The 26,961-nt window shown below is 44.1% G+C and overlaps 1 protein-coding gene across 1 annotated transcript in view; it reads left to right on the top strand.

Moving 5' to 3' along the window:
- LOC141128744 (lysophospholipid acyltransferase 2-like) overlaps window positions 1–26,961 on the top strand; it is an 86,004-nt gene that overhangs the window by 29,150 nt on the left and 29,893 nt on the right. Inside the window, exons 4-6 of the mRNA XM_073616210.1 lie at window positions 17,715–17,804; window positions 17,900–17,955; window positions 19,892–19,946. Coding sequence (XP_073472311.1) covers window positions 17,715–17,804; window positions 17,900–17,955; window positions 19,892–19,946 — 201 coding nt within the window. The remainder of the gene's footprint in view (window positions 1–17,714; window positions 17,805–17,899; window positions 17,956–19,891; window positions 19,947–26,961) is intronic.

Raw genomic sequence — 26,961 nt, 5'->3', positions numbered from 1 at the left:
CTACCCACTGGAGTTAAGCGGGAGGATGCGCCAGGCTGTGCATTTAACTGTAAGATGAGATAAGGGGGGCTGTATGTTCTTCTCTATAAACTCACCTGTTTTACCACTGATCTTAATGCCCAAGTAGGTAAATTCCTCAACCCACTGGAGGGGGGGTGCCCGTGTCCAACCTTGGAACGGAGGGGTGTAATGGTAACAGGAACTAATCAACTTCCAGGTTTTTATGTCAAAGCTTAATTGAACAAGCCGAAGTTGGAAGCTGATTGACTACAATGTATAGCTGCACCAGATTCTAAGTGCTCCAGTTTTAGTAAATCTCCCTCAGTGCCTGCGTGTTGGGATGATGGCACTCTTGCTCATGTGTGTGTGTGTGATGTCATCCCACACCGTCCAATCCAAACAGCCCAAGGACTAGCACCTGGAAGAAGACAGCGGGAGAAGAATTTGGGGAGAAAATGTCCGCACTGGTGAAGAACCTCATGGGCGTTGGACCTTAGTTCCACTTTAAACCTGGGTTCACACTTGTGCGATTACCATACACTGCATGAGATTTGCACAGGAATCGCATTGCATTCCAGTGCACATCCCATGCGATGTCTGTGCAGTGCGATTTCAGCTATATATTTTGTATGGCTGAAATCACATCGCATCTGCACCAAAATGGTGCAGGACCCTTTTTTTCCCCACACCTGAATCGCATTGCATGGGTGTTCACACCCAATGCGATGTGATTCTGGCAATCACACTACGTTTTGCAATCTGTTTCAGGGTGTTGTTAAGATAACATTGACACCCACAGCAAATCGGATGGATGCAATGCGGTGCGGGAATGCACAGGATTCACTACGCTGCCTGCATCGCATAAGTGTGAACGAGGGTTAAAGCTTAATTGAACTTTCAGTTTAAGTTATCTATCTGATCCAGGTGCAGCAAAACAAACGTTGTTCAGAAGTCTTTTCATTTTCTTTAGAAAACACACGTTCCATGCTGTAGACAAAAAATGCTGCTCTCATTGTGAAAACAGTGGCCTGTCTGCAGAGGTCTGACATGTCCCTGCAGAATCAGACCTGTAGCTTTGCAATTAGCAATGCTTATGCTCCCTGTTGATTGTAGAGCTGTAGCCTTGACTCAGCATGGGAAGAAATGCCAGATCTCTGCAGAGAGGCCACTGCTTTCACAGCAAGACAAGCTTTTCTACCTGGGAAGTAGCTGCTTTCTAGAATAAACTAATTATAATACTTTGCACACCTTTTGTTTTGATGCACCTTGAATGTATTTAGGTAATTTAAACTAAAAGTTCCCATAGAGTTTAAGGTTTTATTGCTTTTGTTTGTGACATTTATTATTGATTATTTCACTTTTTCAAATATAGTTGGTTGCCTTTTGTGCGTGAAAGTCGCCAGTACTGGCTCCCAAGCCATAACTCCTACATTTCAAAATAATGTACCACTTATGCCGCGTACACGCAGTCAGAATTTCTGAGAACAAATGTTCAATGGGACCATGTTGTCGGACATTCCGACCATGTGTAGGCCATGTGTAGGCTCCATCGGACATTTTCCGTCAGAATTTCCAACAAACAAAATTTGAGATCTGGATCTCAAATTTTCCGGCAACAAAATCTGTTGTCGTAAATTCCGATCGTGTGTACACAATTCCGATGCACAAAATTCCATGCATGCTTGGAATCAAGCAGAAGAGCTGCACTGGCTATTGAACTTCATTTTTCTCGGCTCGTCGTACGTGTTGTAAGTCCCCGCGTTCTTGGCAATCGGAATTTCCAACAACATTTGTGTGACCGTGTGTATGCAAGACAAGTTTGAGCCAACATCCGTCGGAAAAAAAACATGGATTTTGTTGTCGGAATGTCCGATCGTGTGTACGCGGCATTAGAGTCATAGCTTTACATCTGACATAAAAAGGAAGTGCTGACCTAAACCCTAAACTCCCTAGAGGATTGTATGTGTCCCATCCTTTGCTGGTAAATCGCTGTGTTGAAGTGACAGTACTACATTGAAAATAGGAGTCTTCTGTTTTAAACAACTGTTTGCCAGATTCTATTTTTATAAAGCTATTGTGCACAGTTTATCGTGTTACCATGGAGCTCTGTAAACACTTGTAAATCTTTTTAGATGACACCCTATGTGACAAGGGGAAGTTGCTGATGTTACTGACAGTCTGCTTCAGCTGATCTTTAGCATGACAGAGACCACATGAATGGAAGCAGGGAAAATATTTTTTTTTTCTGAAAAAGATTAGTATAAGTACATTTTCCACTTCCACTTTATTATCTTTATATGTCTGACAAAGTCGTTTACTTATCATTGCTAACAAGCTAGATCTTACCTGATCTGTTTTCTACAATGAAACACCGGTTCGATGAGTTTTTTCATATCTGATATTTCAGTGGATTGAGTAAAACAATTACCTATGCAGGATGCAGCGGTGATCTGACAACTGTAATGCCACGTACACACGAGCAGACTTTTCACCATCAAAGGTCCGACGGTCTTTCCGACGGACCTTCGTTTGAGTTACTACGGACTTTCGAACGACTGGACGTGCCCACACACGAATGGACAAAAGTCTGTTCGAAAGTCCGTTGGTTTGAACATGATGACGTACGAAGGGACTAGAATAAGAAAGTTCATAGCCAGTAGGCAATAGCTGCCCTTGCGTCGGTTTTTGTTCATCGGACTAGCATACAGACGAATGGATTTTTCGACCGGACTCGAGTCCGTCTGAAAGATTTGAAACATGTTCTAAATCTAAAGTCCTTCTGATTTTTCGACAGCAAAGGTCCGATGAAGCCCACACACGATCGAATTGTCAGTTGGATTAGTTCCGTCGGACCTTTGCTGTAGAAAAGTCCGCTTGTGTGTACACGGCATAAGCCCTCTTTCTGCTAAAGACAAATGCCCACTTATATGATACCAAATATGTGCAGAAGAGAGTCCCGGGGCCGAGAGAGAACAGTAGTCTGATACAGGGCTTTTTTTCTCAGAGAATAGGTGGAGGAACTCTCCCCTTCTGAGTCAATTCTTGTCTCCGCCCCTACCCACCCCTGAGCACTGTCCTTTGATTCCACCTCCTACCCACCTCCCAGTACCGCCCCTTTTAGAGAATACAGAGCCAAGTACCATTTTGTGGTGCTAAGTAATTTTTGTGGAATTTGTTAAAATAGATCCTCTGTAGAAAGCAACAATAGACCCCCACCCCAGCAATAATAGATTTCCAGAATAGCAATGGACCCCTGCAACAAAATTCCCCCCAGCAGCAACAACAGACCTTCCCAGCAATTAGACCACCATGCAAAAATAGATCCCCTCCAGCAACAATAGATCCCCCAGCAGCCAGCATGAATAGACCCTGCAGCACACCCCAGCACCCCTTGCCATTACATACAGTACATTCAGTGCTGGAGGTGCCTCTAGTGGCTGCAGCATCAGTGATGACCTGGAAAGAAGACACCGAAATGGCAGGGATGAACATGGAAATGCCATTCCAGTGCTGGAGAAACTCATCCCACCTGCGCAAGTCAGACAAGGCTACTGCGTCTAACTTGACCCTGGAATCGGAGTCAGGGGCTGAGGATAACAATGCCAGCTGGGGAATGATCCTCATGGCAAAGTTTAACATGCCCAACAGAGACTGCAAGTCTTTCCTGGAAATGGCTTGCGAAACTGTAAAACCATGGATCCGATCACTGATCCTTGCAAACTTATCTGCTGGCAGACTTGCCTGCATGGACCGGGAATCTAACACAATCCCCAAAAAAGTCAGAGTGGTAGCTGAGCCTTCCATTCTCTTACTTGCCAATGGCGCGTCAAGTGCAGAAAACACAGCCACAAGCTTCTACAGATCAGTGGGTGCACGGCTCGAATTCTTGATCAGGAGGAAATCATCCAAATAGTGGATAACTCCCTGACATAGTTCCCTATGCATGAGAATCCAACTGACTGATTCAGCAAAGACATCAAAAAGCCAAGGGCTGCTTTTGGACCCAAAAGTGACCTTGGTGGCAAAATAATACACTTTCCTCCACTTAATGCCATGCCACTGCCAGAGAGAAGGTAAAATAGGGAGAAGCTTGAAAGCATCTGAAATTAATGATTTGGACAACCAAGCATTCCTACCTATGCAAATGATGCATTGGATTGCCTACAGATGCATATTTGAGCGAAAACTCCTCTGACAGTATTAAGGAATACAGACTGGGCACATGCGAACAATGAGAGGCTGACAAATCGTAAATCAAATGAAGTTTATTTGAAAATTTCCCATTAACCAAGCCAACTGGGTTAACCCTCCATTTATAAAAAAGGCAGTGTGGAAAAATGCCTAATGTCAAGCCTTTGTCCAGCTTGGACTGGAGCAAGCAAGTCCACCGCCTTCAGGTCTGCTACTGATGACAACAGATTTTTACACTCAAACATGCCTTGAGGTAATGTAATGAAACCCAGCACTCCAGCACTGAGTGTGAAAACCCTGAGTGAACCCTTCCACCAAAAATTTACAAAACGTGGGGGAAGGATGGGAAGACAGACAGGCCTGTAAGAAAGGGACATTGATGCGCCTTAGTCATGAGGGTTTCACGTGCTTCAATGAATGTTAATGTCATCGCATGAGACAATAAAACCAATCACCCTCACTGTAACCCATGAAAACGTGACAGGTAAGCTAGCGATGGTGTCACGCCGTGATACCTGACCAGAGAAAACTTAGCTTACCCATGACTGTGAACAAAAGCAAGTTCGGAGATTAATAACATACCTACCTGTAACAACCTAAAGCCGAGAGAAAAATATGAACCCCCTGGGTCCTGAAGGTCCGTAGACAACGAGTGGAGTGGATTTGCGTGAGGGATGACCCGACTGAACGAAGGGTGACTTGTTTAGAAACAAGGGCCTGATGCACTAGAGAGCAAGAGTCTAAAAAGTTCTGCTTTGCGCGTTGACGCTGGGTTGGAGATACCCCTGTGCTGTAGTTCAGCCATCAATCTGGGAATGGTCCAGGACCTCAGTGAGGGTGTACTGCCGTGTTCGGAACCTCTAGCCAGAGAAGGTGGGATGGACGCAAAGTCCTCGATGTCTGCCGCCTGAGACATGACCTAATCGACACAAGGTGATAGTGAATTAGTACTGAAACCGTGTTGGCTTGTGACATTGAAATGATGAGCGAGTGATTAACCCATGATAACCCCCCCCCCCCCTTTTTTTTTTTTTACCATACGGTGCAAGGGGGTTAGCCAGTGACATTCGTGAAAATGTGTCACTAAGTGAAATGGAAAGAAGCCGAGTCACCTGAGGTGTAGCAGGTAATTAAAAACGTACACTCAGGCCCCGAAAACCTGAAAATGTGTCAGGTAAGATATCAGAGTAGTGAAATGTGAAACGTATGACGTATGTGAAACGGATGAGCGAGCTTGCCACCGCACAAGTCAATTAAAAACTATCATCTCGACCCATTCAAACCTATAAACCTGATAGGTAACCCAAGTGACAGAGAAAACGCTGTGAACCCTAAATTAGCCATGTAGTGATGAAAAGTAGCTAACGGTAAACATTATAATACCTACCTGAAAAACACTGGAACTTGAAAATAAAATTGAAACCCCTGGGTCCTGACAGACACACAGTGAAACCTAGCAGATATGTAGAAATGTAATTATGGAACAAACGGAACATGAACATACCAAAGCTATCCATTGGAACAAATGCTAGAATGAAAAACACAGGTTTAAGAAATGAACCGCAACATAACTAAGACCAAATGGACTCGTGTAGTAATGGACACCGTGAGAGACCTCCCGGGTAGAGGTGGTCCGGACACCGTGTACTGTGTGTCCCTTACCCAGCTGACCGTGGGGTGCCTAGTTGCAACCTGGTAGGTACCCCTGACACCCCCCAGTATGTGGTGAAAAGCGCACTGGACGATAGTAGACACAAAGGGTGGCGAGTGGCGAAAAGGTCGCGCAGACCGAAACCCCGCCCTGATAAGAAAAGACCTGAGAGGAATTAAACCTTGAAACAAATGATTTGCGAATGATGGGTGAGAGGCCCTGTCATCGCATGAGACAATAAAACCAATCACCCTCACTGTAGCCCATGAAACGTGACAGGTAAGCTAGCGATGGTGTCACTCCGTGATACCTGACCAGAGAAAACTTAGCCTACCCATGACTGTGAACAAAAGCAAGTTCGGAGATTAATAACATACCTACCTGTAACAACCTAAAACCGAGAGAAAAATATGAACCCCCTGGGTCCTGAAGGTCCGTAGACAATGAGAACTGTGGAAATCAAAAAGATAAGCAAACAAGAGGCTACCACCTGGCAATGAAAGAAAACCCTAGAGGACAATAAACATGAAGTATAACAGCAACAAGTCTCATGTGACTCTTTTTTTTGTGGGGCATCACAATCTTCATAATATTACACGCAACAGGGAAAATAACATGACCGAGCAAAACCATAAAAAACCTGAAAAGCCCCTACCCGCCATACCTCAGAGACATGTACCCATGAAAACCTGAAAGAAAAAAGGGGGCCAAATGACACCTATGCTATAAGTAAATGCACATGCGGTACCTACTGTTACCTATAGGAAAACATGGTACATCTTCCCTTATCATTTATTTTTTCAGTTTCGTTTACACTCGTTGGCAAATAGTTTTGTTAAGTAGCCTGCGGGCACGAAATAATGAAATGGATAGCATGACGATCACCGCATTGTGAAGTACATGCGATCTTTGGCATTTGCTTGCATTAGTCTTTAAGTACTAAATAATTGTTGCCTTGAGTAATTGCTGCAAATGGCAGTTACCCTAAGCCAGTGCGAATAACATTAGTGCGTGCACAAAAAAACGGTAACACCCCCCCCCCCCCCACACACCAGACGAGCGGGTCCCCCCTTCCCCAAAACAGACATGGGGGACACTAGCCCGAAGCAGAGCAAGTGAGCGGGTGGTCCCTCTGAACGATACCTGAGCCTGTGCTTGAAACACAGGGAAGAAGAGGAAACCCTTCAGAAGCCGCACGTCCCCTCAATGAACCCGGAAATGACGGCTGTCGCACCGGAAATGACCCGAACGAGTGTCCAAAACCAAAACAGGAAACGCCTGAGCCTCTGATGATATAGATATCCCCCCAGCACTTTGACCCCTCTACACCCTAGATATCCCCCCCAGCACGCTGACCCCTCAACACTCCAGATATCCCCCAAGCACTCTGACGCCTCTACACCCTAGATATCATCCCCCCAGCACTCTGATCTCTCTACGCCCCAGATGTCCCCCAAGCACTCTGACCCCTCTACACCCTAGATATCATCACCCCAGCACTCTGACCCCTCTACAACCTAGATATCCCCTAGCACTCTGACCCCTCTACACCCCAGATATCCCCCTAGCACTCTGACCCTTCTACACCCCAGATATCCCCCCCAGTACTCTGACCCCTCTACACCCGAGATATCCCCCAAGCACTCTGACCACTCTATACCCTAGATATCCCCCCCAGCACTTTGACCCCTCTACACCCCAGATATCCCCCAAGCACTCTGACTCCTCTACACCCCAGTTATCCCCCCAGCACTCTGACCCCTCTACATACCAGATATCCCCCCAGCACTCTGACTCCTCTACACCCCAGATATCCCCCCCAGCACTCTGACTCCTCTACACCACAGATATCCCCCCAGCACTCTGATCCCTCTACATCCCAGATATCCCCCCCCCCCCCCCCCAGTACTCTGACCCCTCTACACCCTATATATACCCCCAGCACTATGATCCCTCTACACCCCAGATATCTTCCAAGCACTCTGACCCCTCTACACCCTAGATATCATCACCCCAGCACTCTGACACCTCTACAACCTAGATATCCCCCAGCACTCTGACCCCTCTACACCCCAGATATCCCCCTAGCACTCTGACCTCTCTACAACCTAGATATCCCCCAGCATTCTGACCCCTCTACACCCCAGATACCCCCCTAGCACTCTGACACCTCTACACCCTAGATATCCCACCAGCACTCTGACCCCTCTACACCCCAGATATCCCCCAAGCACTCTGACCCCTCTATACCCTAGATATCCCCCCAGCACTCTGATGCCTCTCTGCATCCTAGATATTCCCCCAGCACTTTGATCCTTCTCTGCACCCCAGATATCCCCCCAGCACTCTGACCCCTCTAGACTCCAGATACCCCCCAGCACTCTGATGCCTCTCTGCACCCTAGATATTCCCCTAGCACCCTGATCCATCTCTGCACCCCAGCTATTCCCCCAGCACTCTGATCCCTCTCTGCACCCTAGATATTCCCCCAGCACTGTTACCATATACCATAAGATACCCCTTGTATTGTCGCCCACTACATCCCTGATACCCCCTACAATGTGGCCTCTCTACATCCCTGATACCTCTAGCACTATCGCCACCCAAGATACCCCAAGCATTGCTACTCCAGATCCCCCCTCAGCATTGTTTTCCCCCCATACACCCTTAATATCCCCCAGCACTATCATTCCATTAATGTAGTACCCCCTTTTCCAGTGGAGGTGCAGTGCATATGAACTTTCGGCTATGTGCCCACCTCCAGCACCGGGACAAGGACTCACCTATACCAATCAAGTCATGCAGGCAGAAGGAGGGGTGGGAGAGGGAGCATCCCTCCGGGCATTCCAAGCCCTTCCGTGCAAACAGTGCTGGACAGCTGGGCTCACCATGACACCATCCACAATGCCACTTACGCAGGCGGGCTCTCAGTGCTGCAGACTCAGCAGCTCCCACTCTAGCTTCTACCCCACGGCCTCCGAGTCCCGAGCATTCAAGCTGCATGGGGCGGGGTCAGAGCATCACTGGAACTCCGGCCCCGCCCCTCCCTGCTGGCTGTGAAATAGGTATTGTTCTGCACAACATGGCGCACCAATGTCAGCCTGTCTCCCCTGTATATCCATAACTCTCAATGCCATCATGGGGCCCCCAATTTCCGGGCACCGTGGTCTCAAGGAGCAGCTTCTTTGGGGAAGGTGCAGAGGCCGCCCATGCAGCTGGGGCCCCTGGGCAGTGCCCAGTTGTGCCCTCTCATTAAGACGGCCCTGGTTTCCCCTCGTTCCCGCTGAAAAAAAGCCCTGGTCTGATTAACTATATATAAAACAACCTACACGCTTTCTATTCTATGACCAGTAGCTATATAAATAGCTCACATCTTTTAGCACTGAGTGACACTATCACTGCTTACACTTAAAAAAGAAAACATAAGTAGTGTGAGTTTTAATAAATATGTGCGAAATAACACTGTATAATCTTCGAACATAATGCCCAATCTGACTTGTTAAATCAAGAATACAATTAGATTAAAAAATATATCTAATTGTATTTAACTTTATATACACAATAAAACCATTCCATAACCTTTGCAAATGTTTAAAAAGCAGTGCAAAGTGCAGCATGTAAGAAATTATGAAGCATATAAGAAATCCTAAAATGTGTAAGTCAGTTCTTCAAAAAGAGCTGTAGTGTTGGAATACCTGATAAACTTTGTACTCCACTTCATGATCACACACTCTACTTCACTCCAGGAGATCAAGCTCTTTAACCCTTATAGGGCTGATATATTTACCCTCTTATCTGGACCTCTGAGCATAGGAGAAGATCAAATGCTCCTAAATATTCACTTTTTCTCAACAAGTACAATACACATTCCACTCTTTTCTCAGGGTTTCCCAGGCAGGAGTTCCAGTTATACAACAGCAAAGACAACATGCAGGGGTGTATTTATAAAAAGATTTGCATATGAATTTGCTCAGTGAAAGTTCATGTACATTTGTTGTGTGCAGATAAATGAATGTTTGAAAAAACAAATGTTATTAGGCATTTCCTGTGATGGTCAAATGTTTTCCATTGATATAAACCTGATAATACCACATTTGGCCACTGGATGGAGCTGAGTATCATAGGAAATTCCTAAACTATGCATTTTTTATTATAAAAATACCCTGAAGTATAATCCCATTTTTCAGTTTTATTTAAAAAAAAAAATCAACCAGCATATTTCCATATAACTAACACATAGCTGTTGAAAATACCAGAGACAAGTGCCACTCAAAACTCCAATGTGACCTCTACGATTAAGCACAATTGGAGTGAATCAGGGACTACCAGCAAGCCAGTCTGGTGGAATACATTTTCAAAGGTGTGACATCATCAGTGTGCAGCTTTTTTTGGTTTAATGCACATAACTGTATCAGTTTCAACAAATAATTTTTCCTTCCAACCTCCGAACAGCGTCGCTTAAATCATCCCTTACAATTCATCAGGTGCATGGAGTGGCAACACAAACACTTCCTGGAAATAGCAAAATGTTTGTTCCAAAGGATAGTACTTTATATTCACCACTGACAAAACATTATTGTATTATTATTGTATTACCATCTACAAGCTGGTCTTAAAAAACAAAACACGACTCCTAGGGGCAAATCCTTTCCATAGCTATGCTATTAATATTATACAGGATTTATATAGTGCCAACAGTTTGCACAGTGCTTTACAACATAAGGGCAGACAGTACAATTACAATACAATTGAATACATTAGGAATAAGAGGGCCCTGCTCATTAGAGTTTACAATCTAATAATCTTCAATAGAAACTGGCTGACATTCGGGCCGGGTGTACGGCCAGGGCCGCCATCAGGGGGGTACAGCCCATACACTTGTAAGGGACCCGAGCTTCTGGACGGGCCCGGCCAACTCGCAAGGATGTGAGAAGGCAGTGGCGGGTGCAGAGGAGCTCCATGAATGCTTCTGTATGTATGTGAGTCGGCAGCTGCTGCTCTGTGTCATTGAGGTCACATCAGGCTCTTTGCTGCCACCTCTGGTCATTTCCTGCATGTACACCCCTCGTGTGTGCTGCCTGTACTCAGTGTACTGTATGCTGGACTGCAGCTCCTGTGTCTCAGCCACATGTGGAAACAAGAGCTGGGACTAGGAGGACCACCCTACAAGTAAGGGTTGTTGTACAAGTGAAGGGGGGTGGCTGTGTGTACATGTCTGTGTGTACATGCCTGTGTGTGTGTGTGTGTACATGTCTGTGTGTGTACATGCCTGTGTGTGTACATGCCTGTGTGTATGTACGTGTGTGTGTGTGTGCATGCCTGTGTTAGTGTGTACATGCCTGTGTGTGTTTGTGTGTACATGCCTGTGTGTGTGTGTGTGTGTGTGTACATGCCTGTGTGTGTGTGCATGTCTGTGTGTGTAAATGCCTGTGTGTGTGTGTGTGTGTGTACATGTCTGTGTGTGTACATGCCTGTATGTATACATGCCTGTGTGTATGTACATGTGTGTGTGTGTGTGTGTGTGTGTGCATGCCTGTGTTAGTGTGTACATGCCTGTGTGTGTGTACATGCCTGTGTGTGTTTGTGTGTACATGCCTGTGTGTGTGTGTGTGTGTGTACATGCCTGTGTGTGTGTGTGTGTACATGCCTGTGTGTGTGTGCATGTCTGTGTGTGTACATGCCTGTGTGTGTGTACATGCCTGTGTGTGTGTACATGTATGTGTGTGTGTGTGTACATGCCTGTGTGTGTGTGTGTGTGTGTGTATGTGTGTGTCATATATACACATGTGAGAGGGGCTGAGAGCTTACAGGTGCGAGGGGGGGCTGAGGCACTGAAGGACTTGGTGGGATGGCTAGTGGGTGGATCCGGTGGGACAGCCAGTGGGCGGGCCCTGGGGAATGTTGGTGGTCAGGCTCGGGGGGCAGGCCTAAAGCTGTGTAAGGGGACCCACAATTTCCGATGGCAGCCGATCCAACAGAATCCAGCCAAACGTCCAGCTTCTGTCAAAGGGGCATGGCTGAAAAAGGTCTGCCGATCAGCAATCTTAGCCAATGGCTGAGAGCACTGACCAGTGTGTTCTGGTGGGGGGCCGTCTCCCTGTCAGAACACAATAGCTCAGCGGGGAGATCGCTGTCCTAACATTGAATAGTTAGTAGTGATGCACCGAAATTTTGGCCGCTGAAACATATCGTCCGAAAATGGCCTTTTCGGCAAAATGCCGAAAAGGAAATCTCGCCAGAAATGGGGGCAGGGCCTGGGTGGGGCCCCCGTCCCTGGTGCCGCCCATTACGGGGGTGTCCTTCTGGCGTGGCGTGCCGCAGTCCTCTCCTCTCTTCTCCTCCCCTCCCCTCCTTCCCTCCTCACCGCGATCTCTCTCTGTCACTGAGCTTAACTACACAGACCGCAGTAACAATGTCCCATCTCCTGTGACAGACGGCACACTGATCCAATGGTGGGACATTGAATCAGTGTGACGTGATTACAGGAGGTGGGACATTGTTACTGCGACCCGGACAATTCAAATGCAGCTCTGTGACACACAGAGATCGCCACTCTGATTCGGGAACTGGTAAGCTGCATGACGGACACTGGCAGGCTACATGACGGGCACTGGCAAGCTGCATGTTGGGCACAGGTGAGGCTGCATCTTATAGGCACAGGCAGGCTGCATCTTATGGGCACATGTGGGCTGCATCTGAGGGGCAAACGCGGCCTGCATGACGGGCACAGGTGAGGCTGCATGATGGGCACTGGTTAGGATTCATGATGGGCACTGGTGAGGATGCATGACGGGCACTGGTGAGGCTGCATTGATCTGTTGTATCATGTCCGCAGTCTCGGACCCTCTCCTGTACTATGTCTGCAGTTTCTGACCATCTCCTCTACCATGTCCGCAGTCTCTGACCATCTCCTGTACCATGTCCCCAGTCTCTGACAATCTCCTGTATCATGTCTGCAGTCTCTGACCATCTCCTGTACCATGTCCCCAGTCTCCGACAATCTCCTGTATCATGTCTGCAGTCTCTGACCACCTCCTGTAATGTGTCTGCAGTCACTAACAATCTCCTGTACCATGTCCCTAGTCTCTGACAATCTCCTGTACCATGTGCCCAGTCTCTGACCATCTCCTGTACCATGTCCCCAGTCTCTGACCATCTCCTGTATCATGTCTGCAGTCTCTGACCATCTCCTGTACCATGTCCCCAGTCGCTGACCATCTCCTGTATAAAAATATTTTTAAAAACAGTCACTTTCGGTTTCGGTTTTCGGCCTAGTGTATTTTTCATTTTCGGTATCGGTTTTGGCACCAAAAAACCCATTCGGTGCATCCCTAATAGTTAGTACAGCGGCTCCTCCTGAGCTCTTCAGTTTTTTTGTTCAGCCCGCTGGGTTGAGTAAAAAAAAAAAAAACTGCTAATGTGTACTTGTACTAGGCTATAGAGACCTTATCATATTTCTCTACCTGTATAAATAATGCAGTTATTGATTTCTAAATCCTCCTTTTATGTTATACTGTAATATATTGTTATACTTGTCATGTCACTACATGTAACTAAGGTGTAACTTATACTGTTTGCATACTGCAGGCTACAAAGGTACTATGTAGAGCAAGTAGGGCAATATTTTATAATAAGTACAGATAAATCAATTATAGTGTTGCATGAAATAAAATGCACACTGGACGGTAAAATAAAGTTATAAAAATGCCAGTAGCTTTGCAGTGAGTTTTTCAATGGTTTTTAACGGTTTTGCAATAGCGTTTTTCCACGTTAGCGTTTTTTAGCGTTTTTTTTTTTCAATGGATCAAAATCATTGAAAAACTGCTGGTAAACAATGTTTTTCAGCGTTTATCGGCGTTTATCAGTGTTTTTTGACGTTAGACCGTTTTTACAGTTGAAAAACTCTTCTTAGAACCCACTAGTTTCGTTTTTTGTTTTTTAAAGCCAAGAAACGCCCGACCAAAAACTGCTGATAACAGCCTATGTGTACATGGACACATTGGATAACATGATGGGGAGTTTAATGACTGTAGAAAAAAATGTCTGAAGCCAAAAACAGTTGCTGTAAAATTGTCCAAAAACGTCCAGTGTGCATGAGGCCTAATGGTTCACATTAACCCCTTCCTGACCAGCCGCCACAGTTATACTGTGGCAGGTTGGCTCCCCTGCGCGAGCCTTCGTAGCTGTACGTTGGGTCTTTAGGAAGCTGTAGCAGGCACGCGTGCATGCCCGCAGCGTGTCCCCGAAGCCGTTGCTTGTGCCTGGCCGGCGCGATGACCACCGGGCACCCGCGGTCGCTTGTGACAGAGCGAGAACCGGCATCTGTATGTGTAAACACACACATCCCGGTTCTGTCAGGGGAGAGGAGAGAGATCGTGTGTTCCTAAGTAGGAACAATGATCTCTCTCCTCCACTAGTCAGCCACCTTTCCCCCACAGTTATAAACACACCTAGGGAACACATTTAACCTCTTGATCCCTAGTGTTAACCCCTTCCCTGCCAGTAACATTTATACAGTAATCGGTGTTTTTTTTTTTAGCTCTGATCGCTGTATAAATGTCACTGGTCCCAAAAAAGTGTCAAAAGTGTCCGATGTGTCCGTTGCAATGTTGCAGATCACCGCCATTACTAGTAAAAAAATAAAAATAATAATAAAAATGCCATAAATCTATCCCCTATTTTGTAGATGCTATAACTTTTGCTCAAACCAATCAATATACGATTATTGTGATTTTTTTTACCAAAAATACGTAGAAGAATACACATCGGCCTAAACTAATGAAGAAATTAGTTTTTTTTTCTTTTTTTTTAAATTGAAATATTTATTATAGCAAAAAGTGCAAAATATTGTATTTTTTTCAAAATTGTCACTCTTTTTTGTTAATAGCGCAAAAAATAAAAACTGCAGAGGTGATCAAATACCACCAAAAGAAAGCTCTATTTTTGGGGAAAAAAGACATAAATTTTATTTGGGTACAGCGTTGCACGACCACGCAATTGTCAGTTAAAGCGAAGCAGTGCCGTATCGCAAAAATTGACCTGGTCAGGAAGGGGGCAAATCCTTCCGGGGCTGAAGTGGTTAAACATTGTTTTATTCTAAGTGCTAGTTCACACCAGACGCAGTTCCATTCGCTTTTTTTCTGCACAAAATGCATGCATGGTGTGAACTAGAGCCATTGGAATACATGGAAAACACGGTGCATGCATTTTGAGTGCAGAAAAAAAGCTCACGGAACTGAACGGAACTGCGTCTGGTGTGAACTAGCACTTAAAGTATAACTAGAAGCAAAACTTATTTTTTTTGTTTTTGTTTTGAACAGAGTGGAGAAGGATTAGAACACCTTTTTTACTGCTACCTCTGCCCTAATGGGATTCATCCTTTCTTTTCGTCCTGTTTATCATTATCATTGAAAGTGAAAGTAAAAGAAAATACTATTTTTTGGGTTGTCCCCAGAACAGTAATAGAAGGGAAATCTTCTAATGGGGATGCTAGTTCTGGTGTCCTGGGGGGCCCCAATGGATTCCCTTAATTTGCAAGGATTTTCTCTAACTTCCTGTTTTGGCTATGGGACAAGAAGTGAAGGTAAATCTCCCCAAAGGGACACAGTTGGTATAAATGAAACTGACAGGGGTTTTAACCCTCCCTTGCTCTATCCAAAATGAAAGAACAAGTTTTGCCTATAATTCTACTTACCCGTTCCCGCTGACTGCACACATATATAAGCGGCCTCACGGAAGTAGGCTTTTTTCCGTAGGGCTGCATATATGCATATATGTGTATATCCCTTTGTGCTGGGAGAACACCCCACAACGCGCTCCCAGCAGGGAGACCGGGCTCTCACCGAGAGCCCTGGGTCTCATACTAACGATCGGGACCCGGGACTGTCGGTTCCGGGTCACTTGATCGCTGTGATAGCCTCTGATTGGCTATCACAGTGATCAGTCACTGTGAGCTCGCCCCTGTGTTTATTTCCTTCTCTGAATGAAGCAAAAGATACATTGGGGTTGATTTACTAAAGGGAAAAAGACTGCGCACATTGCAAAGTGCAGTTGCTCCAGAGCTTAGTAAATGAGCAGAAACTCTGCTGACTTCCATCATCCAATCATGTGCAAGCAAAAAGGATGTTTTTTTTATTTTCCCTGCATGTGATTGGGTATTCTTTGCAAAGTGAAGCCTTACCTCATTTACTAAGTTCTGGAGCAACTACACTAGTCAATTTGCCTTCAGTAAATCAGCCCCATTGCATCTTCCTTTTCATGCAGGAGAGAAAATGTACACAATCCAAAGTGTGTAAAAAAACTAAAAATCAAATAAAAATTACAAATGAAGAAAACAATAACAAGATCAGGGTCGGGTCAAAGGTCAGGTTCGGGGTGAAAGGTCAAAGGTCAAAGGTCACAGTCAGCATATTTTGGGTAGAATTAAAAAAAAAAAAAAGTTTAAATTAGTATCAGCGTCAGTTAGTGTCAGTGTGTTTTAGGTAGGATTTTAAAAAATGCAAAATGCACACCCTTGTTTGTGGGCTGTACTATAGGTACAAACAACAACTAATATACTCAAATGTGGTATTGCTGCAATTTATTTTGTGTTGTTCTTTGGTGGAAAATTATGATAATAGCAAAAAATATAAAGCTAATTATAATTACTATTTTGGACCAGTTTTCTTTGATAATAATAATAAAAAAAAACATCATGAGGTATCCATTACAATTTACCACCAAAAGAAAGCCCTATTTGTCCTGAAAATAGCAAGGTATAATCCACCTGGATACACTAAGTCAGTGGTTCTCAACCTTACTAGTGTCGTGACCCCTTGATAAAATTTCCCAAGTTGTGGGGGCCCCTAACAGTAAAATTATTTTCGTAGCGTGGGTTTTCATCACCCAAGGCAAGACAAGTAGTTTGTGCCCCTAACCAACGGAAATTTAGCGCTCCCTGAGTCACTTCCACTCGTACAGTATTAAAACCCCTTATGGTACATTTTAGGATGTACCACTCTTTCTCTTTTTTCTCCTTTCTTTCCCTTTTATCTCTCTCTATCCTAATTTCGTTTTTTTTCCCCATCCCTCTCTCTAGCCATCTTTCTTGTTCTTTCTCTAATTCTTTCTCCCCCTTTTTCTTTGTTCCTCCCCCTCTTTCCCTCTCCCTTCCATGTATTCTCTATTTTTATTCCTTCTCTTACTCCTTGGTGGGGGGGGATGGGATGAGTGGCCATGCTGGCGGGGAGTTGGAATGATTGGCAGTGCTGGGGGGAGTTCCGATCAGCCAACTTCAGCCTTGATTAAGGTCATCTGCTAATCTGAGAACTGTAGTGAGGACTTTTATTGGCAACTATAATCACAGGTAGTGTTACTCGCTGTGTCTCCAACTTTGTGGTGTCTCGTAGCAGTGACACCTATGCCGAAATCAGGAGATAGGATCTTCTCCAGCCCCTCCCACTTCACATTCCTCAGTCAGCTGACCTCTAGTCTCTGCCCCCCAGCCATGCTGTGAACTGAATGGGCGGCTGAGTGGGCGGTGTGGGCTCCAGGAACAGCCAAGATGGGTGGCCACAGGCTCCAGGGACAGCCCTGCTGGGTGGCCGAGAAAAGGCTGGGACAGCAGTGCTGGCTTCAGGAACAGCCCAGGATTTGGTGACCCCTGGCAAATCATAATTTGACCCCCGAGGGGGTCCCGACCCCCAGGTTGAGAACCACTGCACTAAGTAGTTGTGAAGATATGTGCAGCTTTACTAACACATGTAAAATTTGCAAAATTGTGCTTAGGCATTTAGATTTGTTTTACCCTTAGGCGTGAAGGGGTTAAGGCAAAAAAGATCATTTGTACTGTGATTTAAAAGAACATAACAGTACATATTGCTGCTTTTTTCAGGTATACTTTGTTCCTAACCATGGCATATCTCACATTCTTCCACATACGACGATATGCAAACCCATTTGTAGATGAACTGGACTTCACCGTGTAAGTATTTTGTCAAAAATGGACCCAATATCTTCCACATTATATTCACATCCCTGTGTTGTTTATTTAAATCAATGCATGTGTCTTTCTTCCAGGACTTTAATGACACTGACCCAAAAATTAAGCAGGGCGGCTTTTCAATACCATGATGGTAAGCTAACAAGCATTCTTCCTAATTATGGAAAATGAAGCCTGATTGAGAACAGGAACTCTTCGCTTCCATGCTAATAATAACAGTGTTCCTGTTCACACTAACACTTGCAGGTCTATGCATTGACTTCCTATATGTAGTGAAGGGTTTTCCTTTGCGGACAACAGTATGTGAGAATTGATGTAAAGGATACAAGGGGTGGAAGCTGATCAGCAGCAGTGAGGACATATATACATGCCCAGCCCAGGTCCCATTTTTTACCCTGGGCCTCCTTCCCCATGCCAAAACACTACACTAAAAAAAGGAAAAAAAAAAAAAAAACAGGATCAAAAAGTTAGTATAAACTAACTACTAATATACTTACATCAAGCTTGTGCTCATTGCACCTAGTCGAGGGTGACGTGACTATCCATCCTTCAGATGATATATCACGGAAGGTTGAAATCTCACAAGAAGGATGTTTGTCTTCTGTGCAGGAGCAACATCTTGCAAGATTTGGACTACTTGTCATTGCCTATTACCTCTCCGCAAGGATGGTGATGTAACCTCCTGCAGTTCCAAAGGCTGAAGTTAGGTCAATATACCGGTATATGTCAGCTTTTTTTATGTATGTTGTATTTTGGCATGGTGGAGGGGGCACTGAGTATAAAAGCTGACCATGTAATGCAAGATCCGCTTTAATACAGTATGTCAGGATACAAAATACTGAAATGCAAAGCAACCAATCACAAGTGAATTTGTATTGGTTTAAAGTGTTACTAAACCCAGGACCCTGCATTCACTGGTCTACCAATTGTACACAAAACATGTACACAAAACATGGAAATGCAATTATTTTAGTAAATATAAACTGCTAAATACCTTTTCTCATCAGCAGTATGTAGCCTAGCAGTCTTGTGACTTCTATCAGTGTCTGGTTAAAGCGGCCCGTCCATAAGGGGCGCAGGGGCTCTGCCCCCCCCCCATCCATGCGTCTGGCCCCCTAATCTACATGCATGGCGCCAGACGCATGGATTCCAATGGGGTTTTTTTTTTTAAGCACATGATTGGAGCCAGAGGCTCTAATAGGCTTCAAAAACATGGTGACCACAGGGCGCAGAGCACTGCACCCTGAGCCCACCCAGTTGTGTGACAATAGCGAATGAATATTCGCTAATGTGGCACTGATTTTCCTCCCAGCCAATGAGGAAGCGGGTCGTGAGTCCTGTCACCCGATTGGCTGAGAGGACAGTCAATCCTATTGGACGCCTAGGAGGAGGAAGGAGGAGACGCGATGCAAGCTGCCGCCCATAGGATCGCTGCTTAACCGTGACATAGATGGGGTAAGTGGGGGGCTTGATGACCGAACGCGTGTGTGGGGGGTTTGCCGGCCGACCCGGGGGGGTTGATTGTTTGCCGCCCCTCCATTAAAAAAAAACACCAGCTGCCACTGACCACTTAGGTTCCACAGTGAGTATAACAAGCATGCTTTACTGCATATACGGACTGATTTTACTGTTGTGGGTTTAGTAACATTTTAATTACTGTAAAATGATTTCCTTTGAGAAATGCCACTTAGACACCACAAAAGACAATGACTTAGCTGTGACGATGTATGAAATATTGCATTATAGTGGGCTTTTCTTGATAAAGCTGAATTACAAGCCACTATCTCCTTTTGTGCACATTGTGAGGACTAATGTAATGGTAAGGGTGACATGCACTTTTTTCTCATCACTGTGCAAAATCTACAGAAAGAGAAGGTTTCCTCTGACCTTTGTCGGGTCCTGGTGTACTCTTTTGTAAGATACAGTACAATTACAATTGTAATCAGATTCTACCTGTAGTAGTAGCAACTGAGCAACTGAGGAACTGGTTTTCAAGTATTTGTTGTTTTTTCTGTTGATTAGCAATGTTTCCATACAGTATATCTCAGATATTATATACCGTATTACAGGTGCTATCCACAATGATCAATCCCTAAGCCCCTCACAGAGACGCCTTGCGATCCGGTATGGTTTTGTCCTCACTTTGTCTTCCTTTATCTTCTTTCCCTGTCATGCTCTTCTTATCTACATGATCTATATTATTTACATTTTATAGCTTTCTCATGATAAGCAGTGAGGAAAGATGTGTAAAGGTTTTCAGGGTGAAGCGTTTGTCCCACAGAAATTGGCATTTTTTTCTGAGATAATATATTCAGATTTTGGGCTAAAGGAAGTGTAACTATTCATATTATCCTCAATGCATATTCAAAATTAAGCTGGCACTAGGCAGATGTGGCTCCTCTCTAATGTTGAGCAAGGAATAACTTACCCAACCCATTTACTTTTTTTAAAGAAAAAATTGGTCTGATGGCATTGCCTCCCAAAGTCCATGTTTATACATTGGCAAAATAATCAAATTTTTTTGGATACCGTAACATGAGAAAGGTATTCTTTCTTGTCTACATATATTGGTCATTTACTTATTTACCACAATTACGCCACTTCCTTTGAGAAATACATCTATATTTTGTAATTAATGCCTTGGAGGGTTGATTTACTGAAGACAAATAGATTGTTCACTTTGCAAAGTGAATTTTCACTGTGAGATGTAATTTTCATAATCACTTCAAATCCCTCTTGCAGAGCCATTGTGTACTCCCCGCAGAAGGGCGAGGGAAGCCGTTCCTGCAGAGAGAACACAGTGATTATTGCTAGCAGCTATAGCTGCTGACAGTAATCGCATTAAAAAATCTGACAGGCTGGTTGTGCCCCAGTTGATCGATCAATCAACTTGGGTACAATTAGCCTGCCAATGCATGGTTTGAATCTCAGCCAGTCCCTGCTGAACCAGCCAAGATGCAAATTGTCTATGGCCGGCTTTAGATTTACCAAAGCCATATGATGTCAGACCTAAACACTTTCAATTTGTATGCAATCAGGCAGGCGGTTGCACTACATAGTTGAAGGTAAATCTAAAGGAAATGGAATAAGAAAATTGTATAAAATATGGCCAGCCTTAGGTGCTTAGCAGTATATCTCATTTTTGCCAGGTCTGCCCATCTACTGCTACCTTTGGGTGGCTGTACAAGAATAAACATTGGTGTTTATTGTAAAACAGCTGTATAGTGAGTTTGCAGTTAAAAGTTGTAGCAGCTCCACTCTACAGAGAAAAATGAAGAGTCAGACAGTCTGGAAATGTTGTGATTCTTCTAAAGTGTAAGTGCTACTTGTTCCCAGAGGAAAATCCTAGGCATAGTCCAAGTTTTAGATGTTCTTGTGCACAGCATGTGTTCTAGACATTTAAAGCGGAAATGTAGGCTAACCGCTACGGTATATTCACCGTCCTGCCACAGAACTATGAACAGTTGTTGCTGCCAAAAAATATGTAATTCTGTTCCGCCACTTCTATTTCTAATCCAGAAAATCCTGTCAGACAGCAAAGAGCAGTTCTGACCTCACTTTTTCTTTACACTTGGTTAATGACTGCCTAAGCCTGTGATTGAATAGTGAACAAGGATGAACTTCTCATTTTGTTACTACTCACTGATAAGTTCATCCTTGTTCTCCCCCCTCTTATCAGCCTGCTATCTATGCAATGTAGTAAAACATGAGCAGCTTAAAGTGCGTTCCTACTATGAATTCTACTCTGCCTGTAGTGCAGCAAAATTTTGTATCTGCACAGGTGACAACCCTACTGGCAATTTCAGTACCAAAGTATGAGGCTGGGTTCACACCTAATACAGATGTGGCTCACAGCAGGGGTCCGGTGCATCCCTGTTCTCCGTTTCAGGGACGAATCAGGCCCAGATTTTTGCCTGAATTTGAACCTGAAACAAAGCCAAAGACGCACAGGACCCCTGTGCAATGCGCTCTGCACCCGCCCGGAGATGTGTGAATCGGCTCCATTAAGAGTTGGTCACAGTCTCCTGTCGTGCAAATTGGATGTGAAGAAATCCGCATCCAATTTGCATAAGGGTGAACCCAGCCTGAGGGTTGTCACCCAACGGTCTTTGGTGTTTGTATCTTATACACTAACAAATTATTCTTTTTTGTTTGTTTTTGGACCACTAATATAAAAATACTATTTTAATAGTGTATGCATACTTTTGTTGTATGTCTGCTTTATGCACAATGAAGTACCACATACAGCACTGTGCAAAAGTCTTAGGCAGGTGTGGGGGAAAAAATGCTGTAAATGAAGAATGCTTCCAGCAATAGAAGTGTTAAAAGTTAATTTTTATCAATGAACAAAATGGAAAGTAAATGAACAGAATTCAAATTAAATCAATATTTGGTGTGACCACTCTTTGCATCAATTCTTCAATTCTTCTATCTAACTTGCACTCTGTGGGAGCAAAGCCATGTTTTCCTGCATAGTTGAATCACTTAGCCCTTTTTCCATGTCCTGTGAACAAAAACATAGGAGCTGGGGTGCAGAAAAATGGCAGCAGGTGCTTTGGAATGATGAGTCAAAATTTAAAATATTTGACTGTAGCAGGAGGCAGTTTGTTCACCAAAGGGCTGGAGAACAGTAGAATAATGAGTGTCTGCAGGCAACCTTGAAGCATGGTAGAGGCTGAGAAAAACAGGCAGATACTTATCCATCATGCCATACCACCAGGGAGGTCGGCGATTGGCCCCAAAGTTATTCTGCAGCAGGATGACAACCCCGAACATACAGCCAATGTCATTAATAACTATCTTCAGTGTAAAGAAGACCAAGAGCCCCCACAGAGCCTGATCTCAACATCATCGAGTCTGTCTGGGATTACAAGAGACAGAAGGATTTCTTCAGTAATAAATTGAAAAACAGTCTTCTCAGAAATAAATTGAACCAGCAATACGTTTGGGAATCATATTGGTTCTAGTAATGACAGTTCATTTTTAGGATTTCTGGAGACAGGTAGTAGAGGAACTAGCTTGGTTAAAGCTTAATAAAGCAATAAAGGGCCCTGATAGTATTCATCCCAGAGTTCTAAGAGAACTTCGAGATATAGTTGTTGACCCTTAACGGCTCTTTTTAATCAATCTCTTCAAACAGGAGAAGTTCCCCACGACTGGTGGACAGCTAATATTGTACCTATCTACAAGAAGGGCAGCAAGGTAGAAGAAGGCAATTACAGGCCAGTGAGTTTAACATCAGTTATAGTCAAGTTAATGGAATCACTCCTGAAAAGAAAGATTATTGACCACTTAAAAATACACAGCTTGCTGGACCCAAAGCAGCATGGGTTTACTGAGGGCAGATCATGTCAGACTAATCTGATATTTTTGACTATATTACCAGTGTTTTGGACCATGGTGGCGCTGTAGACATAGCATATCTTGATTTCAGCAAGGCATTTGATATAGTTCCACATAACGATCTAATACAAAAGTTGTACAAGCTAGGACTTAACCCTTAGGTGGTTTAGTGAATATGCAGTTGGCTAATGGATAGATACCAAAGTGTGGTTGTAAATGGGGTTCACTCAGAACAGAGACCAGTCACTAGTGGTGTACCACGCGGCTCTGTGCTAGGTCCTGTTCTATTTCAAGTGATACTAAAGTCTAGTTTTTTTTCTTTAAAAATAACAAACAGGTTATACTTACCAACTCTGTGCAATGGTTTTGCAAAGAGCAACCCAGATCCTCCTCTTCTCGGGCCCTCTTCAGCACTCCTGACTCCTCCCTCCTGTTGAGTGCCCCCACAGCAAGCAGCTTGCAATGGGGGCACCTGAGCCAAGCCGCAGCTTCAAGTGTCCATTCAGACACGGAGCCGTGGTTTGGCCCCGCACCTCTCTCTCCTGATTGGCTAACTGACTTTGATTGACAGCAGCGGGAGCCAATTGGCCAATCTGGAGGAAGAGACCTGGACGACTGAGGCACTCGTGCACATCCCTGGATAGAGTTGGGACTCAGGTAATTATTAGAGGGGGCTGAGGGAGGCTACTGAACACTGGAGGTTTTTTATCTTAATGCATAGAATGCATTAGGATAAAAAAAAAACCTTCTGCCTTTACAACCACTTTATATGTAAGTAATATAACTAAAGGTTTGTTGGGCAAGGTATGTCTTTTTGCTGATGACACAAAGGTGCGTAATAGGGTTGATATCCCTGGAGGTGTCTGTAACATGGAACATGATTTGGCATTGCTGGAAGATTGATCAAAGTAGTGGAAACTGCAGTTCAATGTTTCTAAATGTAAAATAATGCACCAAAATAATTCCCTGAGAGAGTACAACATTGGGGGTACAGTGTTAGCCAGCACTACAGAGGAAAAAGATTTGGGGGTACTTATTTCAGATGATTGCAAAATGAGCAAACAGTGTGACCAGGCAGTGGGAAAAGCAAATAGAATTCTAGGATGAATCACTAGAATCACTAGCAGGAGGAAGGACTCCCCTCTATAGATCTTTAGCGAGACCTCATTTAGAACACTGTGTCCAGTTCTGGAGACTTTACTTACACAAAGATATTGATAAAGTAGAACAAGTCCAGAGACGGGTAACAAAAATGGTAAAGGGTCTGGTGGATAAAACATATTGAGAGCGACTTCAGGAACTTAATATGTACAGACGTGGCCAAAAGTTTTGAGAATTAAGCAAATATTAATTTTCACAAAGTGCTGCCTCAGTTTTTATGATGGCAATTTGCATATACTTCAGAATGTTATGAAGACTGATCAGATGAATTGCAATTAATTGCAAAGTCCCTCTTTGCCATTAAAATGAATTTAATCCCATAAAAAACTTTTCCTCTGCATTTTTTAAAAAGGCTTCAGAGCGCCCAAGAAAGTCCAGCAAGCGCCAGGACCGTCTCCAACAGTTGATTTAGCTGCGGGGTCAGGGCAACACCAGTGCAGAGCTTTCTCAGAAATGGCAGCAGGCATATGTGAGTACATCTGCACGCACAGAGAGGTGAAGACTTTAGGAGGATGGCCTGGTGTCAAGAAGGGCAGCAAAGCACACACTTCTCTCCAGGAAAATCATCAGGGGCAGACTGATATTCTGCAAAAGGTACAGGGATTGGACTGCTGAGGACTGGGGTAAAGTCATTGAATCTCCTTTCCGATTGTTTGGGAATCTGGCAAAAAACCTTGTCTGGAGAAGAAAAGGTGAGCGCTACCATCAGTCCTCTGTCAAGCCAACAGTAAAGCATCCTGAGACCATTCATTTGTGGAGTTGATCTCAACCAAGGGTGTGGGCTTACTCACAATTTTGCCTAGGAACACACATGAATAAAGAATGCTACAAAAACATTCTACGAGAGCAACTTATCCCAACCATCCAAGAACAGTTTGGTGATGAAAAAATACCTTTTCCAGCATGATGGAGCACCTTGCCATAATGCAAAAGTGATAAAAAAGTAGCTTGGGGAACAAAACATCAACATTTTTGCTCCATGGCCAGGAAACTCCACAGACCTTAATTCAATTGAGAACTTGTAGTCAATCCTCAAGAGGCAGGTGAACAAAAAAAAAACACAAATTTTGACAAACTCCAAGCATTGATTATGCAAGAATGGGCTGCCATCAGTCAGGATGTGGCCCAGAAGTTGATTGACAGCATGCCAGGGAGAATTGCAGAGGTCTTGAAAAAGAAGGATCAACACTGCAAATACTGACTCTTTGCATTAACCTAATGTACAGTAATTGTAAATAAAAGCCTTTGACACGTATGAAATGCTTGTAATTATACTTCAGTATACCATAGTAACATCTGACAAAAAGACGTAAAAACACTGAAGCAGCAGACTTTGTGAAAATTTATATTTGTGTCATTCCCAAAACTTTTGAATACATGAAGGAGGTGAATAAGGTTCAGAAAGGCAGTTTCTTTCAATATGAAACTAAAATCAAGAACACGGGGACATGACCTCAAACTAATTGGAGGAAAGTTCAAAACAAATCTTAGAAAGTATTATTCTACTAAAAGGGTTGTTGATGATTGGAATAAACTCCCAGCAGAGGTGGTGAGACAGTCAACAGTAAATGGCTTCAAATATGCTTGGGACAAACATAGATCTATACTCAGTAAATAAAGTTAAGGAAAAAAAATGGGCAGACTCGATGGACTACTTGGTCTTTTTTTGCCGTCACTTTTCTCTTTTGAGGCAGCCTCTTCTGTTCATTTACTTTCCATTTTGTTAATTGATAAAAATAAACAATTAACACTTTTCTAAACACTATTTCTGAAAGCATTCTTAAATCCCGTATACACGGGTCGAATGCTAGGCGACATTGGCCAGTTCAATAAAAACAACAAAAAACATTTGGCCCGTGTGTATGGCCGCCGGTCCCACAGAACCTGGCTGTTTGGTTGGCTTCTGTCATACGAGCATGCTGGAAAACCAGCATCCAACTGGCTCTCGATCAGCACTCTCAGCCAATGACAAAGAAAAATTGCAGCGCTCAGCACAATATCAAAAAGCCCAAAACACCTGAAGTGTTATGATAGTGAGTCCAATCATTGAAAATATACAAAAGAATCAATCATAGAATAGTTCTTATGAAGAAATATCAAGTGATATGATTCAGGTGATCTTCCTCCTCTAGTGCTTCAATCACCCAGTGCGACCTCCACCAATGTCAGAAAAACACACTCACCAGATATAGTTGCTGTCTAATGAATAGAACAGCAAAAATCGCATATGGTAAGATCCAGGTCATCAGACGTATATCGTCATCATTGGCCCCCACTTATTCCCTCTATCTGAATCACAGGACCCTCTTCAGCGTGTATCCAAGTGCATGGATCATGACCAGGAAGCTTTATTTCTCATGGTAAAAACAACTCAGCGTATCCCATCCCATGGCCGTGGCGAGATCTCTCGGAAGTGGGGAGACGGGTACCTGTCAAAATCAGGTACCCGCTGCCCCCCCACCCCCCGAAAGGTGCCAAATGTAGCACTGGAAGGGGGGGAGGAGGCAGAAAAGCAGAGCTTCCACTTTTGTGTGGAACCCCACTTAAAGCATTCTGCTCTTAGTTTGCCCAACCTCACTACCTCTGATGAAAGTTTGCACCCTAGCTACATGCTTGGTAAACATTTATGTGGTCA

The sequence above is a fragment of the Aquarana catesbeiana genome, linkage group LG02, assembly GCF_042186555.1.
Source record: "Aquarana catesbeiana isolate 2022-GZ linkage group LG02, ASM4218655v1, whole genome shotgun sequence".
In the NCBI taxonomy this organism is placed as follows: Eukaryota; Metazoa; Chordata; class Amphibia; order Anura; family Ranidae; genus Aquarana; species Aquarana catesbeiana.
The sequence above is the reverse complement of the archived record's forward strand: the minus strand, read 5'-3'. Positions and strand labels throughout refer to the sequence as shown.